This window comes from Podarcis gaigeae, assembly GCF_964106915.1.
Source record: "Podarcis gaigeae genome assembly, chromosome: 1".
Lineage (NCBI taxonomy): Eukaryota > Metazoa > Chordata > Lepidosauria > Squamata > Lacertidae > Podarcis > Podarcis gaigeae.
Window position 1 is genome coordinate 31,291,000 of NC_139678.1, and position 22,031 is coordinate 31,313,030.

Consider the following 22,031-nt stretch of genomic DNA (forward strand, 5'->3'; position numbering starts at 1 on the left):
AAAGAAAAGAAAACTATGAAAAAATAGGTGTCACCCTTGTTGGTCCATTGGAATATCCATTACATACTTCCAGTCATATTGGTCCAAGTAAATACTATTCCAATTGTTCGTCTCTTTCTTCCCCTTCTTGCCATTTCTCCCTTCTTGCCAAAGGGGGTGTATGGGGTGTTAGGGGAGGGGCAGGACCTGGAGGGGGGGGGAAGACACATCATGCTCCGTCTGGGGTAGTTTGTCCATCTTTGGTCCCCACCTTGCATTCAGCTCTCACATGTGGCTCCTAGAAGCTGTCAGCACATGACCTGGAAATGGCTTTGACTGGCCGGATAAACCAGGTGAGGGTAGCTGATGGGTCTCAAACCCTCGGTGAGTTAGGGACTTCTCCTGCATGTGAAGACAGGCTCCAGTGGATTGAGTGGACAAGACCAAGAGGGAACAATGGTCAAGAAGGTGGTTTCTGTATGTGATGTAGAGGGAAGTGAGGGGCAGATGGGGCTTGTCAGTCTAATGCAGCACATCTGGGAGAAGGAAAACACCTAAACATCAGCTTCCTTGCGGGATATCTTCGGGAGAAGAAAATTCTAAGGAGGAAACCCTAAACAAATCTGGAGTGGAGTCCCTAAGACAGCAGGATGGCATCTTGTATGTCTCTTTCCGGCAACTCCTGCAGCCAAGCTGGTGTCAAATGTATTGCTCTGCTTTCCATTGGGACCACATAAATGAGGCCAAGAGGGGAGTCTTGTTGTCTTGGCAGCCCAGGACCTCCATATATGCTGCCCACGCTTGTGCCCTGGAGAGGTCACTTTGGTGCTGCTTATGCAGCAGTTTGACTTCACCCTCAGGGGCGCACTCCACTTTCTCGCTTGAGATACAGATGCAAACAATCGCTACATATCGTATGTGTGGCAAGTTGTCCATAGGTGGTGCTATCAAACCACAGGAGTCAAGGAAAGGTGAATGAACACGTAGAACAGGAATAGAAGAATTGCAACCACAAATATATAAATGACTCCATGTAATGTAATGAACTATAGTATGATGCTTGGTAGTATCAAAAGGCACCAAAGTTGTGACTGAAAATGATGGTAAACCAGCAATTAAAGTACAGTACAATTACTTATATCCAGATATAGTATGACAGGAAGATTCAGACCTGAGTTAGACAAGATGCAGTGAGAATCTTAAGTCTTCCATTTCCCCTCCTTCATTCTGCAAAAGAGCAGTAAGCCACAACAGCCACCTTAACTAAGTACCATGCGGAAGTAAGTTGGTTTATATATGAAAGGCATCACTACATAAAAACTCACAATTCAGTCACCTCTGCAGAGTTCAAACATGAGATTCTCCTGAGCATCTTTATCTGAAAGATCCAGTTATTATTCCAGCAATGTAGGTTCCCTTTGTCTTCTCAAAAAATTGTGAGTTTCATTTAGAAACAAAGAGTGCAACTCTTGAACTTCATAAGGTCACAAGAGCTTCTAATTTCCCATGTCTCCTCATAATTACTGTGAAATGCAGGCCCACAAATAGCTTGCCAAATAATAAAAAGTCACAGTGCGACAAAATAGGAAAGTATACATATGAATAAGCTTTTGTAGCCATTTAACATTCTGCACTGTATCCAAATATTCTATTGTTCATTCTGGGAACAGTTTCCAAATTATACATAATTAATCAGACTAGAAAATGTCAAGTAAACAAATATATTACAATGATAAACCATTCATTAAATACTAAACAGTGGCCCTCCTTCAATACAGCAAAAAATGCCCTCATCATTACTAATGTACCCATGAATAAAAATAATTTGCTAAGCAATCACAAACTGATTGGCTAAGAAGAGTTAATGAAGCATCTTTCAAGACCACCACCACCCTTTTTCTAAAAGAAAACTAAGATAGCAATGGTCTCATTCAAACGATTTGGCACCTTCTCCATCCATATAATTCATAACACAAACCACTGAATTGGAACTCGAAAAGGACAAAAGCAGTTCATTGCATTTGTTCGTTAGCAAGCATGCAAAACGGAGCATGTAACAAGACAGAGAGAACATTGTATGTAAAATCGCTTGACCATCCTCCCTGAGGCAAATCATTTTCTCTCCAACATAAAATAAAGCCGCCTTCTTCAGACAGTTGAAATGGCTTTTAAGCTCCATGCACACACTAATGCTTTCTGGCATTAGTGTGCACATTTAATTTTTTGTGTGAAGAATAAAATTGTTTTGAACAGGAAGTTTATAAGGAACACAACATGTTAATGACCAAGGGCTCCGACATTCCGCAAAGAGTTGAAGGGATCATCTTTTTAAGCAAACCACACAAACACACACACACACACACACACACAAAATAGAGCAGCCTATATAATATATGGTCGACTAAGTCATTCACTAGGTTCGTAGTGAAAGTTTATTGTTCTGTTTTCTAGTACAATAAACTACAAAGTTTGTACAGTAAAAAATAACAACAGCCACAAAGCAACAATGCACTTGTAATGCTGACATTCTGCGACAGTACAGAAGAAGAAATGTCCATGGCCTCATCTTTCCACTCTACTGCAGGCATAAAAGCTAGAACTACTAATTTTAACACAAAAACCTTTCACATTTAGATGCAAGCTCCATATAACTCGGGGGTGCTGGATATCACCAGGTAGAATTCCAAGGAATGCAATAGGGAAGAACACAAAAAAATGAAGTTTCGAAATAAAAGAACCGCACAACTCTCCAGAGGGCGAATGACAAGTTCCACGTCACCCTGTGTTCAGCTCTCATCAAAGCGAACTGCCTGCAGGGAAAAGGAAACTGTTACAGAAAAGTAGTTAAGTTTTGGGGACTGTGAGAAAAAAAAAGCAGACTGCTGTTCAGTAATCAGGCTTTCCCTCAATTTTTTGAACTGTGGCATTCCAATTCCCTCCAGCTACCATGCATCATATAGAGGAGATTGGACACAGACATGCACAACTGAGAAGTCTATCTATGGCCTAATGTCCAAATTATTATTGAGCGGAGAATGCTATCATTGTTCATTCTTGAGGTCATTCTCAAAAACTCACCAAGACACAGGAGCTCTTACCTCGTAGGCAGAAAAATTCTACTCGACAAATTGCGTCAGATGTACTTTGTGCGATTGAGGGCTCTCTCAGCAAAATGACCACTTTCATCGGTGATTTTCTCCCAATCCGTTTGTCCCACCACAAAACCAATGGCCCTCTTTCTGTCTGCATCCTTTTTTTCTTCAAGGTCTGCCCACCTTACCTACGAATAACACAGCATTGGGATGATACTCAGTTCCAGAAAACGAAGCGAGACATTTTTGCCAATAATACGGTTTTGCGCTCAGCGAAGGCTTCGGACAACTTAGAAAAAGGGAAGGCAACTTTACTGGTTCAGCCTTCTAGAATGCTCAAAGATTTGTGGCCCTCACAAGTTTGCAAGTAGAATTTATTTAGTGTCATATTTATTTATTAAATTTAGATCCCACATCTTCTTCCGAAGAGCATAGGAACTGGTGCTCTGAATGTGCAAAGCAGGGAGCCTTTCACGAAGACTTTTGCCCCCTCTTCAGCAGATGTGAAACTGTTCACAAGGAATTCACTGGGGGAAAAGAGTGAACCTGTCCCAGTTGCCAAGACAAGAGAGATGACATTCCTTCGCTCGGCTCCATTTGCGTTTAGTTTAGTAGTTGGGCAGGAAGGGGATATGTATAAAGATGCACATCCAAATGTGCGCCTTACTACTGTAAGGGAGTGCAGATGATGTCCAGATGTGATTCTTCCATCTGCATGGCATTACTTTCAAGGGGATGCATGGGACAAGGAAACTGACAGCGCACTGTAGCAAGTTGTCCAGGCAACCAGGATGTGCTCCCTTCCCACCACAACGGATGCAGGTGCGAAAGTGAAAGAATATGTGGAAAGAAGTGCAGGGTTTTTCCTGTGTCCTCTCCCCACACCCCCTTCCAATGTTTGGTACAAAAAATCAAACATCATTAAAATTTGGCTTAGCACTAAGTGGAACCAATCCTTCTTCAGGGAACCTGTACAAACTTCAGCTCTAATGTGTGTACTCAAGCCATACTGCAAATCTACCAAATACCTCCATATTTTCCATTTCCCTACTTATTTACTGTTTCCTCATCTTCTTACTAAGTAGCCTCTGCTGCCTTTAGCTATAACTGTGTACTACTAAGCTTTGCTATCTTCCCTGTTTTTACAGGAGCATGACAAGATATGGATTTTCAGAAGAAAATTTCGAGAAGAGAAATTGAATCTAATGGACATTAAAATGAAAGCAATGGCTCCACAGTGCTTCCAGACATAGATTAGCTGAACTAAACATATAGTTCATGCTTTAGGGAAAACTTTCTGGGTGAGACCCTCTGAGACATTAAACCAAAATTACTTTATTACCCTCTTCTTTCCAGGTTCAGAAGCACGGGTATCATAATCATCTGGAAGCTGAAGATAATCTTCCATTCTGCTGGCAATTGCTTCCCAATCACGCTTCCTCTTAGCACCAGTTCGCAAGCCATCCAATTTGTCTGAGAACAAACATACAGCCTCAGGGTTAAAGGGGAAAAGCACACTTGTGTAATGCCCAATACAAACAAGATGCATGGGAATGCTTTCAGAAGGGCAAGCTGCTATCTTATAGCAGTGATATATGCAAGTTCTTGGGTGTCTTCATGAGCAAAATGGCAAAACCCATTGTCACTTTTTTGAAGAATCAATCTGTGATGATCTGGGAGAAAAAAATTGTGCTGGATAATGATACAACAGGCCATATCATGTAGCGATACCTGAACATGTTTTTGAAAACGATACAAATTTAAATACTAAAGGAAGTTTTTAATACCTTGCGTACCAGTGCACCTGCCAGATATCTACATTTATTTTTGAAAGACTATAAGATGGCTTTTGAACTGCCTGTGTTGGAGTCAAGGACATTTGACTTGTGGTGCAGAGCACCAGCCATAAAAGGAATAAACCCACAAGCAGTTTCTCACTTTCTTCCTTTGCCTGAACGGATATGACTGTCCTCATGTGAAGTTCAGTATTACTGTTCTAATAAACTTTTGGTGTGGTCAATTTTTCCTGAACATTAATCTTTAAAAATGTGTATTATTAGGAAGCAGTTGCTATTGCCGAGAAGCAAACTGTTATGAATAGGTGAAATTTGTGTCAGAGCTCACAAATATTTTCTATATGCATAATTTGCTCCCCCCCAGGTTCATAATGCACTACACAATTCAAATAACGTACTACACAATTTAAAATTATTTACACCAAACTATTTTAAGTGTACAACAGTATGTTTAATGCTATAGGTTGTCTAAATGGTTCCCAGAGATTGCTATTAAAAATTAGCAAACCTCAAACTATCTGTTTGTAGACAAAGCTTTGCCTTGCCTATTTGCCAGAAAGCAGAAAATATCAATTTAAAGAACTGCAAAAATTAGCTTATTTATTAATCCAGTGAACCAAAGTAGCAGCTATATCTAATTTAACATCAAATTACAAAAGAATTTTCTGTAAATCAGAACAAAAATGTTAAGTATTAAATAAATTCCATTCAAATAATCTAAACGCCATTTTTCTATTCTTGCTGGAACTACTTCAAGCCTGAATGATGATAAATGCTATAAAATTTACATTATTTGGAAGGATAATATTTATCTGTTATTCAGCCACACTTACATTAACCTGTTTTTAAAAGTTAAACACGCTAACTATATCCAATTAAAATGGCAGTTACAGCTCCAAAGATACCATCTGCCAGTAGTCAGATATAAGTATTGTTAACATTCTGCAATAATAGAAGTGTTTTGAAATCTGAGTGTTATGCACAACATTGCTCAGAAAAAACACATTTTCTATCAAAGAGTTTAGAATCATGAATAGAAACAATTAATGTATAAATGCCATGTTAGCAGATATCTTTACATATTCATTTAAGATTAGAAGTATATAAGATATGTTGGAACTTGTACAAAAGAGGGCCAGGAGCCAAAATGTGCTTGTGTATACGTTGCAGATTTTTCTTTCCATATGTGATTCTACAATGTTGCATGAAAATATGTTCCAGAACATCACCCCATCTTCAAAGCAACATTGGGGGCGGGGCTATAGGAGGGGAGAAAATCGCTGCAGCTCATGCAGCTCCTTGGACACTCATCCAGGAATCAAGTTGTTCTGAATGAAAGCATAAACTGGCATATCTGATCATCAACACAGAAGAGTTTATTCCCTCATTCAGGTGGGATATGAATGATGTATGCAATAGAAAAGCGAGAAAGAGGTACTGAACAAAAAGTCCTTGTTCATTCAGCAACCTGTTTCATAATATTTCGTTCCGTTTCACGGTGTATTTTTAAAATGTGATGTAATTTTAAAAGGTATTACGGCACAATTTCTCCTGCTTATTTCCAATATGGAAGCCCTTCAAGCTTCTGATCAAATGCCATTCACATTGATATGGCTGTATTTTTTTCTGACCATGATGCGTATGTCTTATACAAATATGCTATAGTGAGTAAACGTCTGCTTAAGCTTTTTTTCTGTAGTTATTCCACAAGCACATCCATAGTACACTGAGGATTCCAATCACTGAGGTTTTTTCACTGCTTTAGTGACCTCGTTGCATTGTTATGTGTGGTGTTCTTTCTGTGGCCTGCATTTAACTTCTTTGTAAAATAAATTTCCACGAGGAAAGAAAAAAGTGATGTGAACCTTAAAATGCAAAATTCAACAAATACTTACCTCAATAAACATAAAATAAACAAAGAACAGCTTAAGATATAAGGTGCCAAAAGTGATAGCCATTTCACACATCGTTTTTATAAAACAGTGGAGACGAACATTAGATCTATGTTTTCCATGAAGTTTGATTTGGTACCAAAATAACGTGGAAAAAAATGAATCAAAAGAGTGACTGCAGATGTGAAGTTGTTAGATGGACTCATGATCGCTTAGCAGCAGTTACATTTTTAGCTGAGGTAATAATTCATTTGGAAGCAGGTATGCAAGAAAATTTCAGGTACATAGTATTCAGATGAATGCCAATGCAGCATTTTATGTTATAGGCAACATTTACTACAATAAAAGGTTTAGCGTTTTACATATATCTATGAATCAGGAATCTAACACAGTGACATTTCATTGAGGTTTATGAGGGAGCACTCACAGGGGCAAACATTTGGATCAGATCGCAACATTCAACAGCATTTTGTTTCAGAGCAACTTGGGAGCAGTATTCCTACACTACCTAAATGATTTTCTTTCTAAGTTGCCCTCGTAAAATAACTTTCACCAGGAGGGATGGGAGGTGGGTATGTCAACTATGAATATCGCTGGCCATGGTACTTCTGGTATGTTAAGTTGGGAACGGGAGGGACTGTGCTTTTGTTCCTATGTGACCAATCAGTTCCGAAAGGTACTCTGCTCCATGGAATTTATGCTACAGGGTTCTAAAAATATCCATCTTGAGTTCCTTGCTGTGTAATGTGCGTCTGAAATGACTGAGAGAGGTCACCTGCAGACCTGGTCTGAATTGCCATCAGTATTAACATTTGACACACGATTCTCTTTCCATCTACATCAAAATGGACTACAGAAGCTCTGAACATGTGTTTGAAATTGGGAAAGAGGTTGGAAAAATAAAGATAGACCTTCTGATTCGATTTAATCAGATGAAAGGTTAAACATTCTTTTTGTCAGAGTGGTCAACCAGACACTTCAGGGAATCCCACCAGAATGGCATGAGGCCAAAAGCCCCCCCCCCACACCCCTGTTGCTGGTACCCAGGAACTGGTAGCTTACTGCCAAGTAAGACTGAAGTACTGTTGGCTGGTGATGTAGTTGAGCAATAAAGGATTTGGACAGTTCTTGGTGGGCTTGAATTCACCCTAAAGGATTGGGTTTGCAGCCTGGTGTTGTTAGGTCTGGTCTTGCAGATAACTTGAGTACCCTTCATGGCTCATAGCACCTTTTAAGCAACCTCACTTGGTACACAAACCGTGGTTATTTTTTTGAAAAACAAGCTCTGACCAGAGTTATGTTATGCATGCCTTGATAACCTCCAGATTAGATCAGTGCTATTTGCTTTAAGTGAGATATCCTTTCAAGATCATCCAGAAACTTCAAATAATTTAGAACAAAGTGGCAAGTCTTACCTAGAACCGATAAAGACTGATAGAAGGAACATTCTCAACAGCACTTAAAGAGGTTTCCTGTCTTCCCATTTGTTTCTAGGCACAATTCATGATGCTGGCTCTAATTTATAGAGCTCTAAAGCATTGGCTTGGGGCCAGGTTAGCTGAAAAACCACCTATTCCCTAACAAACCTGCCCAGTTATTGTCTTCACAGATTCTACTAAGCATGCCCCTACCTTTGAGTTGACATGGAGGGCAACAAAGGTGGTGCCTTCTGGCTCATTGCACCATCTGTAGAGCTCCCTCTAATGTCCATTTGCTTAGTACCCTCCTTCGACCACTTTCAAGATGCCAGCTAAAGGCACTGCCTCTTTGCACACCCTTTATTACCTTTGCTTTCATGGCTGTCTTAAAACTGCTTTGAGAGATGGTTAAAATTGCTTCTAACCCCCATCACCCCAATTGCCGACAGTTATGTTTCGACAAGGGACTGAATTATTTATTTACGTGAATTTCAATACCCTTGGAAGCTGCCTCAAATCAAAGCTGAGAGCTGAAGCACTAACATTTTAAAAGTAAATTAATGTAGGACTCTTCCTTATGTAAAAAATGTTACTTACGTAAAAAATGTTACTGCTGGAGGTTTTACATACAATGTTCTTATAAGACTATTGGTTTGTTCACAACAGTCACATAAAGACAAATTGTGCCTCTACAGTGAGTATGTGACCCCAACATATCAGTTCATGAACTTATCTACACACACCTCATTCAGTGTCCACCCAACCATAAGGGCAACACGGTAAGACAGATGTTTCCTACCATTTGTTACAGAGCAACGGTTAGAAATTACAGGAACCCCCAGGTACAGAGTAAGAAAGGGATGTTTCCTATATAATTCTGCCATTTCCTCCCCACTGAATGTAGTATGCACATCTGAATGTATTCTATGAAAATCACAATGTACTGCTATCTCCTGCTTCTCCACCTCCAGAATTACCATCAGAAACCTTGGCCACCAGTTCCAAGTCACTAAATATCTAATTTAACCTAATGGACTGAAAGCTCATGAAACTACTATAATACTGAGACGATAGTAAGGAACACTCTCTGAACTCGAACAGGGACTGAATATGTAAAAACTCTCAATTATGCGTTTGTATATAAAATTAATTGCTGAATGCAAAAGGAAAAACTTACTATAGTTACTATAGTTAGTCAGATATACAAGAGTATATGAGGTCAAAATGCACGCACTGCCATAAAAAATCATGTAACTATTTACGAACCATGTTAAATCCATCAAGATTTTACACTACGCAGGTATGACAAAATATGACACTGAATTAGAGAAAGTAATATATACATTTCTTGCATGTGAAGACTTTATTGGTAGATTCTTTTCAACTACTTAGCTCTCCAGCATGAGATTTTGGCTGATATTAGGAATTTATGATGCTCTTTTGAGATTTCAATAGCACATCCAACAGAACGTAGCAGCAGAAAAGGTGCCACAACTGAAAAGGCTATTTTATGCAAACAGTACAAGCAATGAAATAGTCTCTTTATACTACACCCTAACACTGAGTATGAGCGGATACACTATGTGTGTACGTCTTGTGAGCATGCACCAATATTCAAATTCAAACTCTCAAGGGTCACCATACACACTTTGTTTTCCAGCTTACGCTGCATACTCTCAGTGTAATCCAAAGCAGAGCGATAGCTTCTCAGATAGCATGTTCAATTAATCAATTCTAAATTGATTATGGAAACCCCTTTCCTGTGTTGTATGATTGACACCAACCCAGACTGATATAGATATCTGCTCTGCAGTTTAATATAGATGATTTTATTTACTGTTTCAGATGATTTTTTAACTTTAGTATTGCCATTGTGTATTACATTGACTTTTACAGCACTGAGACTGCTGTGATAAAAGGCAGGTTATCAGTGCTTTAAATACGTAGACAAATGCTGAATATGCCTGCAGTACCTAAAATCCTGGAAGTTAAAGGTATCATGGAACCTCGGAAGCCAAACGTAATCTGCTCTGGAAGGACGTTTGACTTCCGAAATGTTCAAATTCAGAGGCGCGGCTTCCAGCTGGCTGACAGCTAGGCTTTTTGCAGATCAGAAGTCGAACGTTCAGATTCCGAGGAATGTTTGAAAACCAGAACATTTACTTCCGGGCTTTCGACGTTCGGGAGCCGAAATGTTCGGGAATGAAGTGGTTTGAGAACCGAGGTTCTACCTTACAATGAAGGGAATGGGGTACAGTGGTACCTCAGGTTACATACGCTTCAGGTTACAGACTCCACTAACCCAGAAATAGTGCTTCAGGTTAAGAACTTGGCTTCAGGATGAGAACAGAAATCATGCTCCGGTAGCGCGAGGCCCCATTACCTAAAGTGGTGCTTCAGGTTAAGAACAGTTTCAGGTTAAGTACGGACCACCGGAACGATTTAAGTACTTAACCTGAGGTACCACTGTACTTTATTAGTATTTTGCCCAGCAAAGCTTTCAAGACTGATGCTGGAAAGCAGCACTAATGGTTTAATTCAATATGTTTAACAGAGAAACTGAAAAGTAATGGGAGTTCCTTTATGCCAACATACATCGTATTTTTTGGCATTATGTATATATTATTTCTTTGATTATTTCTTTCACAAATGTGCTAATAAAATTGATTTCAATGGTCAGGCCAATTTCCTTTTGAATAAGGTTTATTCCTATGAATCCTATGAAACAAAAGCTGCACTTCTACAAGGCTTTTTGATGCATTACTTAGGATGGTCAATTAAATTACTGCATTATGGCAGTAGTATATAAGGAAGCATGCTATTAAATGGTTGAAAATAAACGTAAGACAGAAACAAGATGAAGTATGGGCTTCATATCTTCACTCAGAAGTATTGAGGCTTAATTAAATGTAAAGAATGAACTGACACTTGATGTCATCACAAGTTGACCAAACTTTCTAGTAACAGTACTTAGACATGCTCGTGGTCATTTGTTGTCCCCAACGATGCTAAAGCAAAGCATAATGCCGAGCAACATATGAAAACTAATCAGATTAATATAAATGCCCCGTAAATAAAATTATAGTGTAAAGAAGAATATAAATTGATTCTATTATCCTCAGCAGCTCAGCAGGAAATGCAAATGCAACTCACTTATTTGAATGCTAGAATAAAAGTAACATCATTACGCAAACCACACAAAAAGCTACAAGTTAAAGGATTCGATTACCGTATTTTTCGCTCTATAACACGCACCTGACCATAACACGCACATCGTTTTTAGAGGAGGAAAACAAGGGAAAAAACATTCTGAATGAAACAGTGGATGTATCATTTTTGTGCTTCATGCTGTGGCCACAGACATGTGATCTGATGGTGAATTTGGGCTGACCCAATGCAAAAATCCTGAGAATCCCTGTGCATCCATGGTTTGTAACCACGTTTTTGCACCATTGCAGCCCCAGGCAACAGTGGGTGCGTGATTTTGGGGGGGCAGGCTGTAGCCATGGACATGCTATGTGCTCTGATGGTGAATTTGGGGTGACCCAATGCCAAAATCCTGAGAATTCCTGTGGATCCATGCTTTTTAACCACATTTTTGCACCATTGCAGCCCCAGGCAACAGTGGGTGCGTGATTTTTTTGGTGCAGGCTGTAGCCATGGACATGCTATGTGATCTGATGGTGAATTTGGGGTGACCCAATGCAAAGATCCTGAGGATCCATGCTTTGTAACCACATTTTAAGTGGGGAGCGAAGGAAAAACAAAGAAGGGACATTAGAGGGGTGTGCAGAGAAGCAGCTGGCTAAGAATGCAGGAGAGGGATTTAACGGGAGGGAGGAAAGAAAGGCAAAAGTTTCCCCCCACCCAAGCCAGCCATCTCTCTCTCTCTCTCTCCCTCCCTCCCTCCCCCCTCCCTCCCCCTCTCTCCCTCCCCCTCCCCCCTCTCTCTCTCCCTTCCCCCCTCTCTCTCCCTCTCCCCCAGCAGCACCGGAGCTTGCCTGGAGGGGAGGGGCTTTCCCTGCTCTTTGTTCCTTTTCAGCAAACACAGCAACGAAACAGAGGAGGGTGGGCAGTAAGACCCTGAGGCAGAATGCAGGAAAGCAGCCGCTTCCTCTTTTCAGGTTTCGTTTCTTTGTGCAGCGTGCAGCGCCGCGATTTGATTTTTGCATGATTTTTCGGCTCCAGGGACCACACATTCGCTCTATAACACGCACAGACATTTCCCCTTCCTTTTTAGAAGAAAAAATCTGCGTGTTATAGAAGGAAAAATACGGTATTTGTACCTTTTCCAACAATAAAAGGTAAGTGCATATTACACAGCTCAGAGATATTTGCATTTTCAGAAATGGCATACCCAATTCATATCATTTTGCCTTAGGCAAGTGTTCAGAGCTGCAAACAAGAGATGTGCAAATACTGTCATATATATTTTACTTGGAAAAAAGAAATGAAATACCCACCTAGTTTTGCTTCAGAAGTATCCATCTCCCATTTGCTTTTCGGAATGTAACCCTAAATCATATACAGAGAGAAGCTCGAAGGATTAGAGAGAGATAAGAGACATAACATACATTTTAATTTGCAAAAGCATTATACTGTAAACATTTCCTTAGGGCTACCTGAATGAGAACTGTGAATGGGAAGAATGTTTTTTAAAATGCAAACTATTGCAAACAAAATCATAATTCCATCATATCCAGTGCAAGATACCACTCTCAGTAAATAAAGGGCTCCTGAGTCAGTTTACAGCAACAACAGTAGAAAGACATATTACATACTTCTCAATGTGGCATGATCTGAAGTATATTTGTGACAAGTCACAGAGACCCAGGCACATCATGGCTCTCCAGATTTCCCCAACTCTGTGTGCTGCATCATAATGCCCTAAGTTTGGGGAGGGGGAGAGGGTGGAGCAGGAATGAGGCTTAAGAGGTTCTAGGGTTTGAGTAAAGAGTTTTACCCATTGTTATTTGCATTCTTTCCAGAGTATTTTCCACAAACATAGGATCAAATTGTTTATTCTGAAATAGGTATCTTTTTTCAACCGTACAGAAGAATTCTGCAATTTGTGTTCCGACTACATAGTGTATTTTTATTAAACAATTTTATAATGGCACAAATATTTAATATGAGAGAACATAAAAATGCCATGCGAATCCAGTTTTATTCCTTTGGCTAGCTTTAGATTATATTTTATATATGAGGATATCTCCATATGCTCAGCTTGAGTTTGATGATGTTTATGTTATATGGTGCTAGTCACAGATGGAATGCCAAGTGTAATGTGTGAACTTAAACAAGTCCGGTTCCGATCCAACGGAGCATGTCTGAAGTACTTCATGAGTAACTTGCTTTTTCAAAAATAAGAAGAAATCCCATCAACCAGCTATTTGGTAGCAAATGGGACTGAATACGGTGCATGTTCTTTCTCCTGAGCAGCTGACACTATTTCAGCTTTGTAAAGAAAACAATGTTTATGCAGCCCGGGCTGCTGGATTGGAAAGCGGTACTGAGAAATAAAACATGTTTTGTGAACAAGACTGCCCCATTCAGCTACCGACACACATGCACGGGCCCTAAGTGGACCAAAGTGAAAGTCTGTAATAACAAAAGTACAACCCTAAAAATCATTCTTTGTTAAGATTTTATGTGAACGGTGTGTCTCAACTGAATATAACAAACATTTAACTTCATCCAGATAGGACAGATGTACGGTTAGTTGGTAGAAAACCTGATCTAGAAGCAGATGTACAACCTGTTTTGGATGTACTCTGCATTCCTTTTGATGAATCAGGTTTGTAGCATGAAGAATGCTCCTTGATCCAGTGCTGATTTTCAAGGTTGTGACTTGGGAGTGTCATTTACCTACTTAGGCTGTTATACCAGCTGCTACCTTCCCTGGAAAATTCACATCTGGTTGTAGTCATTTATGCACCACAAAACTTTGTAACCTGCGCTACATGGGGTTGCCCTTGAAAAGTGTCCCAAGACTTTAAATAGTGCAAAATACCACAGCCAGGTTGCCAGCAGGAACGAGCCAGTCAGAGCATATTATTCCAAGTACTGGTTGATCTGCATTGTCTGCTGATTGGTTTCCAAATTGAGTTCAAGGTGTTTGTTCTTACCTTTAAAGCTCTACACATCTTGGGCCCTATGTATCTTAAAGGCCAATGTATCTCTGGTAAGTACTACCTCAAGGGCATGCACAATGCAAAGTTTGACGCTTGATAGGTAACGAGTTTGGTGAATGTCCACCAAATTTTTAGTAGTACTGCTAGTTCTATGAAATGCTCTCCCCAGAAAGAATCACCTAGCCCCAAAACGGTATGCATCCAGGTGCTAGTCAAAAACTTGACTCTTTGGGAAGACGTTTGGAGCCCGGTGATTCTGTTCTCTCATATATGAGTTATTCCATAGTCCCGTGCTTCCACTGAAATGACCATGTTGTCTATTTTTGTTCTGCCACTGAGTAATTTTGCTTTGGTTTTTACTGTGCTCTTTCTATTCACCATGTTGCTACCTGTCTGGATTATTTAAATAATAAAGCATGATATAAATATTTTAAATAAACAAACCTTGTAAACCCTTATAGGTAATTCAGTTCATCTAAATCCAATGAATGAGTCTGAATTCCATAAGTACATTTAGTTTCCTCATTTTAGAAATTCAGGAGTTTACTGCTTCTGTGAAGATGTTATTAATCTGATCCTTAGTTCAAACCATGAAAAGCAAACAACAGAGGCCGAAGACAGAAGTGAAAAAAGGCAGAGGAGGAACTCTTTCTTCTTCTGATAGCCCCACAACTGCTTTTCTCATTCCTTCTCCACCCACCCTTTTGAAATACTGCCCCGGTTGTTGCTTTTCCTTACAAAACAAATTGAGGGAAATGTACACAAAATTTTGTATAGTGTGTAATTTGGCCCTCACTTCTGCTATAAAGAAATGGCATAACACCAAAGGAGTAATTCCGATTTCAAGAATGAAAAGCAAAGAACCTCTCAAATGGCGCAATATCCCTATGTATTTAGAATATTTCCCAGCTATTAGCCATTGGGCCAAATTTCTTCAAGCTGTTTTCAATGGCGCTGAACCTTACCTGTGAGTTCTTCTCACAAAATGGGGCTCCCCTCTCCACTGCAACTTTCTGCACACCATGAAAAGCAGTTCCTGAGGGTTTGGAGACCCTCTGGAAGGGCATGAAATAAGCATGGAAAGACTGCAATGGGAAGGGAGAAGTGCTGAACATATGTAGTATCTTCCCTTGTGTAAGGAGAAGTACCTTTTGCTTGGCATCTTTGGGTCCAAACCATTGTCATAGTGGATCAGAAAATGTGGATCAAGAAGTGGTGAAATAAAAGAAAGTGCACAGTAAGAATAAATGGACTGTTATTCCAATGGAGGGCTGTAGAAAGTAGAGTCCCCTGAGATTTGGTATTGGGACAGGCACTTTTTAACAATGTAGAATTAGGGGAGAGACGTGAGGAGGCCAAGTTTGCTGATGTTCACAGTCATTAAAACAAAAAGAGATTGTGAAGAGCTCTGAAAGAACCTTTCCAAACTGTGATAATGGACTAAAATGGCAAATGCATTTCAATGTAAAGAAGAGTAAAGTGATACACGACGGTGCAAAAAATATAAATCTCACGTATATGTTCAAGCAGTCTGAACTAGTGTTGACTGACCAGGAACAAGACCTTGGGGTCGTAGTGCATAGCTCGATGGATATGTGAATATGTTGACCCAGTGTGCAGCAGCTGTGAAAAAGGCAAATTCCATGCTTCGGATCGTTAGGAAGGGAACTGAAAATAAAATTGCCGATATCATAATGCCGTTTCACAAATCTATAGTGCGACCGCATTTGGAATACCGTCTGCCTTTCTGGTTGCCTATCCTCAAAAAAGATATTGTAGAATTGGAGAAGGTTCAGGAAAGGGCAACCAAAATGTTAAAGGGGATGGAGCATCTCCCCTGTGAGAAAAGGTTAAAAACATTTCAGGCTCTTTGGTTTAGAGAAAAGCTGAGCCAGAGGCAACATGATAGAAGTGCATTACGCCATGTACGTTATGGAGAAAGTAGGTAATTCTCATCTCTCTCATAGCAACAGAATTCATGGACATCCATCCAACGAAGCTGAATGTTTCGAGATTGAGGAAAGATAAAAGAAAGTACTTCTTCACATAGTACACAAATTATGGAATTCTATCCATAAGAGGCAGTGATGGCCACCAACTTTAGAAGAGAGGCTTTAAAAGAGACTTAGACAAATGCCATCAAGGGCTACTGACCCTGATAGTTGTGTCCACTGCCAGAGGAAGTATGCTTCTGAATAGCAGCTGCTTAAGTGCTGTTGCTGGGGGACGGTCCAGGACGCAGGTGACCTTCCTTTGCCAAGGTCATAAGCCAGTCTTAGGCTAACAAGCTTTGGTATTTGTCCATCCATCTGGTGTTTGAAGATCTTCAGGAACAATGACAACCTCCAAACCGGTCCTCTCAGTCCCTCACTGAGCAGAAAACAACGCCCCAAAGACTAAACCAGACGCATCGATGACTACATATTTATGAACTGTTCTCAATAAACCTAACTTTTAGTTTAACAGTATAAACCACATTTGTGTGGATTTTTAATAGCTGCTATCCTTCATCCTAATAGTTGTTTCTCATTAACAGAAGGGGATTATTGGGAAACAGTCAGGAACAGACTGCCCTCCTGAGGAAGGCAACATCCTCATGGTCTTTTACATGGTCTGTAAAAGATCTGTGTCCCCCCCCACAAAAAAATATCTACCTGATGGTGCTGGATCTGCAGACTTTTAAACAAGAGAACTCAGTGGCTATACCAGATGAACAGACTTTGAGCATCTGTAGCTCTTACACCTTCTGAGGTAAATACTGAATACTCTATGAACATCAAGTCAAAACCACTGCTCTTTGAGTTGGAGTATATCATCCAAATAGTTCACCTTGCATATACATTTAGAGTTCCAAGCTCCAGCTTAATAGGAAGCTCAACCAGCAGTCCACTTTTGTACAAAGCCTTAGAACTGAAATTAAGACAGCAAAAATACTTACAATGATGAAGTACTACAAATAGAAATCATTGATTCTAGAGCATGGAAACGTCCTCATATAATTCAAAATGGACCTCCCCACAAGCATAATAATAATTATGTATCAACTATATATCTGATACACTCATTTCATAACCCTTTAAAATGGTTATATTCCTGTTTGGGTTCTGTAAACAAAAAATGATTTAAAATAAAACTCAAATACATTACTGTAAACATTCTATCCTTTCAAAAAATTTTTTGAAAAGTAAATAAACAATTTACCAACTTGAAACATGTCACTAACAAGCTTCTAAAAATGGCTCTTGGCCCAATATACCAGGGAGGAATTAGGAGTTCTGAATATATATGCACTGTCAAGCATTTTGATTATATCACCACTTAAACGTATCCACTATCATAAAGTTTCACTCATTTGAGTTATGGAATTATATCTCGTTGTACGTTTAACCTCCAGTATCTTTGTCTTGCAGGTTACCCAGACTTTTATTCTTGCCATCAGCAGAACTTCCAAAGATCTCAGGAGCCAGTTCCTGGATGCTTTGAGAGATATCAAAATGTTACCAGTCATTGCTGGGGCATCTCCTTTCATCTCTAGTTACTGCTGTTCAACTTCCAGGCAGATCAGTGAAGCCAACTGAATTCCAGATGCTGGGATTTGGCTGTTTGCGGCGCATATATACATATACATGTTGTTGTTGTTTAGTCGTTTAGTCGTGTCCGACTCTTCGTGACTCCATGGACCAGAGCACGCCAGGCACTCCTGTCTTCCACTGCCTCCCAGAGTTTGGTCAAACTCATGTTAATAGCTTGGAGAACTCTGTCCAACCATCTTGTCCTCTGTCGTCCCCTTCTCCTTGTGCCCTCCATCTTTCCCAACATCAGGGTCTTTTCCAGGGAGTCTTCTCTTCTCATGAGGTGGCCAAAGTATTGGACCTTAACTTCACGATCTGTCCTTCCAGTGAGCACTCAGGGCTGATTTCCATATACATATATGTGTGTGTGTGTGTGCGCGCACGCACATGAGAATAATCAAAGAAACACGGTCTCCATAAAACAGTCATGATCACCTCAGCTTTGCTTGTTCAAATTATTGTCACCAAAAAGCAGGAATATGTATCAAAGTCCAAAGAGGCCATTCCACTGGCATGCTGCTCGTAGTTTCCAGCTGGTTTTTCCAGTACCTTGAGTAACTCTTTTACCTTGATATTGGTTATTTCTTTGTCAGAGACGCATCAATTATTTCTTGACATGTCTCTGAATTCAGCACCTTCTCATGGTTCAATTATATATGAATCTCAGAAATCTCATAAGTAAGCTGCAGAACCCAAGAATAGTCAAAATCAACTGATGCATGGCACTCTGTCTTCTTCAGGAACTTCAATTCAGAATTCTTTTTGAGGTGAACTGGTTCAGGATCATGAAGTTCAGAAAGTGTTAATTGTGCCCTATTATTACTGAAGGGGAGGGAAGGTACCAGTGGAACTTCCTTGATGAGTTGTTCAACAGTGGAATGTAAGACCTGTAAGTGCTGTTCAACAGTCGAAACGACTACATTCCATATCTCAGAAATAAGTAACGGCACCAAAAGCTTAATTGGATTTCTTCTTTTTTAGTGGGGAGGCTTGGCCTGGTTAGGAAAGACAGAACAAATCTGGCACAATACACACAATCCAGCTGTTCTCTCTCTTGGACATCTTGGCTGGGGATTGTGCATTGCCATATGCTGTAGAAGAGCTGTAACAACAACCCACTTCCCACAGGCAACGGATTCTGTGTTGGGCTGTTGTCCGATTTCTTCCCGACTTTGGTGTTGCATTAGAAAGAAGGGCCTATCTGGTTGTCAGCTTCTTAACCAAGCAATCTTGGGTCTTCTAGCTTTCTTTAATCCATTAAACATGTAATCTCCACTCATGCAGAGCAAAGGAAACAACAACCTCCCTTTGGCTATGAGCCTTATGTTCCAATGTTCCATTCCATTGGAACACGTAATGATGGTGGTCAACAAAAGAGGTTTAAAAACTCTCTCAAGGCAAATGTAAAAAAATGTAGTATAAACACCAACAACTCGGAAACACTGGCCTGCGAGTGCTCTAATTGGAGAACAGCTTTTACCACAGGTGTCATCGGCATTGAAGACTCTCAAACTCAGGAAGAAAGGGAGAAAGGTGCATAGCAGAAGGAGCGCTTGGTAAACCCTCACCATGATCAACTCTCACCTGGAAACCTATGTCCCCACTGTGGATGAATGTGTGAATCCAGAATTGGCCTCCACAGTCACTTACTGTTACTCACTGTTAAAACCATGTTTATGGAAGACAATCTTACTTGGCTACGAGTGATCACCAAAGAAGTAGTTCAAATGTTTTAGCCATAAGTTTCTACAGAACACATTGCCCAACATGGAACATGAAGAAAACTATCCTTATCTGCCATAGTAAAGTTATGCAGGTCCTCCCACAAGTGCTTATGACCAGTCTCAGTGAAGATTTTTCCTGTCTCATTCCCATCTTTAAGAGCTTTTAACCTCAGGTGATAGAGATGACATATACGCTTCTGGTAGAAACATTCAGTACTACCACAGTCTTTTATGGCACAGTCTACAGCAGAGATTGCAGGGGACTGTTCATGCCCTTTTAAAGTATCTGAGAGACTCATGCACTTGAACAGCAATGACATGAGGAACATCTCTCAGATCTCTTTGAAGATATTCTTACCATTTGAAATCCAGTTGATTTCCAGTTGGAAATTTTGGTCACTTGGGACCATGCCCTGATGTGCCTGTGGAATATACTATCTGCATTTCGCCTAAAATGGCTACTACTCCAAAGCAGTCTCCATGCTAGGCTAAAAAGAGCATGTTTGTGGAACTTTCCTGCCCTTCAACCAAGGTGCTAGCAGGATGTGAAGATGGAAAGAGGGGCATAGAATTCAAGAAAGGATCGTTAGTGCTGTGTTTCAGCATATCCTAACGTTTTCTACTTTGTAGTCCCCTTCAAGAGGAAAGAGTGAAAGATGAAGATCAATGTCCCCCTCTCAGTCATCGGTGACTACATTAATGATGTGTCTTGCCTCTGCATCAGAGTTCCAGAGGAGAATTTGCCTCTTTGCTGACTGCTCTCTTATCAGCTGAATGAGAAGGAAATATTTTACTTAAGATCTTCAAAGGCTGAAATCCTGTAGTGGGGGCTTGCTTCTGAATAAACAAGCACAGGATTTCAATCCAAGAGCTATTTCTTATAGCTAGAAAAAGTTTAGTTAAGAACAATTCTTCAGAAAACAGCAAAACAAAACTAACAATCTGAACATCTCTTTCTACATTCAGGATTTCAAAGAAATTTTCTCCATTCTAAAATAATGAAGTATAAACCCAGAACTCCCATATTGTTGGAAATGGTATCAGCCGGGGGGAGGGGATTTGGATTTTAGTGCAGACAGAATCCCTGTTAGGCACTGAAATATGATAAATTTGTTGATGGGGTTGGGCTGATGTGTTTCCTACCAGTTCACTCTCTTCTTCCTCTGCATCTTTTTTGTTTTCGTCTTTCTGATCTTCAATGTTTGCATCAAAATCCTCCATCTCCACCTAGGACAAGGTACAATTTGAAAACTACACATTACCTGTTTGTTAGAGATGTTGCAGCACTAACTTTGTACTTAAATAAGAGAGACTCAAAAACATTTTTTTGAACCAAAGATATGTATATACTATACAAGTAAGATTTATCTTTTCTACAGAACTGTACTGTATTTATTTATTCTTCTATTTCTCATCTCAGAAATTGATGAGAAATTTGCAACTTGCCTTTCTGTTCCACACACCTTCTTTAATACTGATAACTTTACATTACAATACTTCTCTTTCTCTCCACATATATGCAAATATGTTCCTTTTAAAACCCCCTCAAAATTCCTACGCTTTCTTACAGTGGCAGACAACTTAAAAAGTCTTGAGCAGATGACTTCCTTTAGACACTTGTTTTGCCTGTATTAAGTGTGAAAATGAGTATTTGTACCCATAGTATACTGTATAGGATCCTAAGTCACTGGCCCATGCAATTACAGTAATCTCCTTCAGAAAGCTAAAATATTTACTCAAGAGTGAAAGAGAGAAAGACTTTACTTTATGGAATGATATCAGTCAAACCACTATGTTTTGCTGTGTGTTTCCTCATGGGAGCCCTGTGGCGGCCTTGGGAGTGTACAATTCTTCCAGATGTCTACTACTTTTCAATTTAAGATTTCACTAACAATGAATCTGTAGTCAAATCCTGTACCTGCTTTCTACTTTAATAACTACAGTGGTACCTCACTTACATACGCTTCAGGTTACAGATTCCGCTAACCCTGAAATAGTACCTTGGGTTAAGAACTTTGCTTCAGGATGAGAACAGAAATTGTGCTCCAACAGCGCGGCAGCAGCGGGAGGCCCCATTAGCTAAAGTGGTGCTTCAGGTTAAGAACGGAATGAATTAAGTACTTAACCCGAGGTACCACTGTATTCATCTTTTCTACAGCCATGAATATCATATACATGGATAAGTTGGCTTCTTGGAAATCTCACCTCTTCAATAGCAGCATCTTGTAGCAAAGAGCGAATGTCTAAACGTATCATATGACGGGGTGCTGTTTCCCAATGATCAGCCATCTGGAATTGGGAAATGAGAGTTGGAGCAGTTTCTACAATATTCAGTATAAAGAATGCTTGGGCTACTAGGACCAATGTGGTACCATAAAACGTAGTACCTTCAAAAGAGATAAGTTTGCCTCCCCTACCCCCCCC

General features: G+C 40.0%; 1 protein-coding gene and 2 long non-coding RNA genes across 9 annotated transcripts in view; all 3 read right to left on the minus strand.

Moving 5' to 3' along the window:
* Positions 1-2,393: 2,393 nt before the first annotated feature.
* Positions 2,394-22,031, minus strand: part of YLPM1 (YLP motif containing 1) — a 51,217-nt gene continuing 31,579 nt past the window's right edge. For 4 of the 7 annotated variants that reach the window (XM_083740622.1, XM_083740620.1, XM_083740623.1 and 1 more), the window contains 6 exons: positions 21,813-21,896; positions 20,751-20,834; positions 12,641-12,692; positions 4,414-4,544; positions 3,078-3,259; positions 2,394-2,789 (listed from right to left, as the gene is read on the minus strand). In XM_083740622.1, the coding sequence (XP_083596748.1) occupies positions 3,113-3,259; positions 4,414-4,544; positions 12,641-12,692; positions 20,751-20,834; positions 21,813-21,896 (498 nt within the window). In that variant the 3' untranslated portion in view covers positions 2,394-2,789; positions 3,078-3,112. The remainder of the gene's footprint in view (positions 2,790-3,077; positions 3,260-4,413; positions 4,545-12,640; positions 12,693-20,750; positions 20,835-21,812; positions 21,897-22,031) is intronic. The other 3 variants (XR_014564817.1, XR_014564818.1, XR_014564819.1) reach the window with 1 other exon arrangement.
* On the minus strand, positions 6,706-10,743 carry LOC310846143. The gene is made up of 2 exons (XR_014565161.1): positions 10,642-10,743; positions 6,706-10,404 (listed from the first exon to the last, which is right to left on the minus strand). It is a non-coding gene; the product is annotated as an uncharacterized lncRNA (long non-coding RNA).
* LOC310846151 lies at positions 15,759-17,329 on the minus strand. The gene is made up of 2 exons (XR_014565164.1): positions 16,966-17,329; positions 15,759-16,935 (listed from the first exon to the last, which is right to left on the minus strand). It is a non-coding gene; the product is annotated as an uncharacterized lncRNA (long non-coding RNA).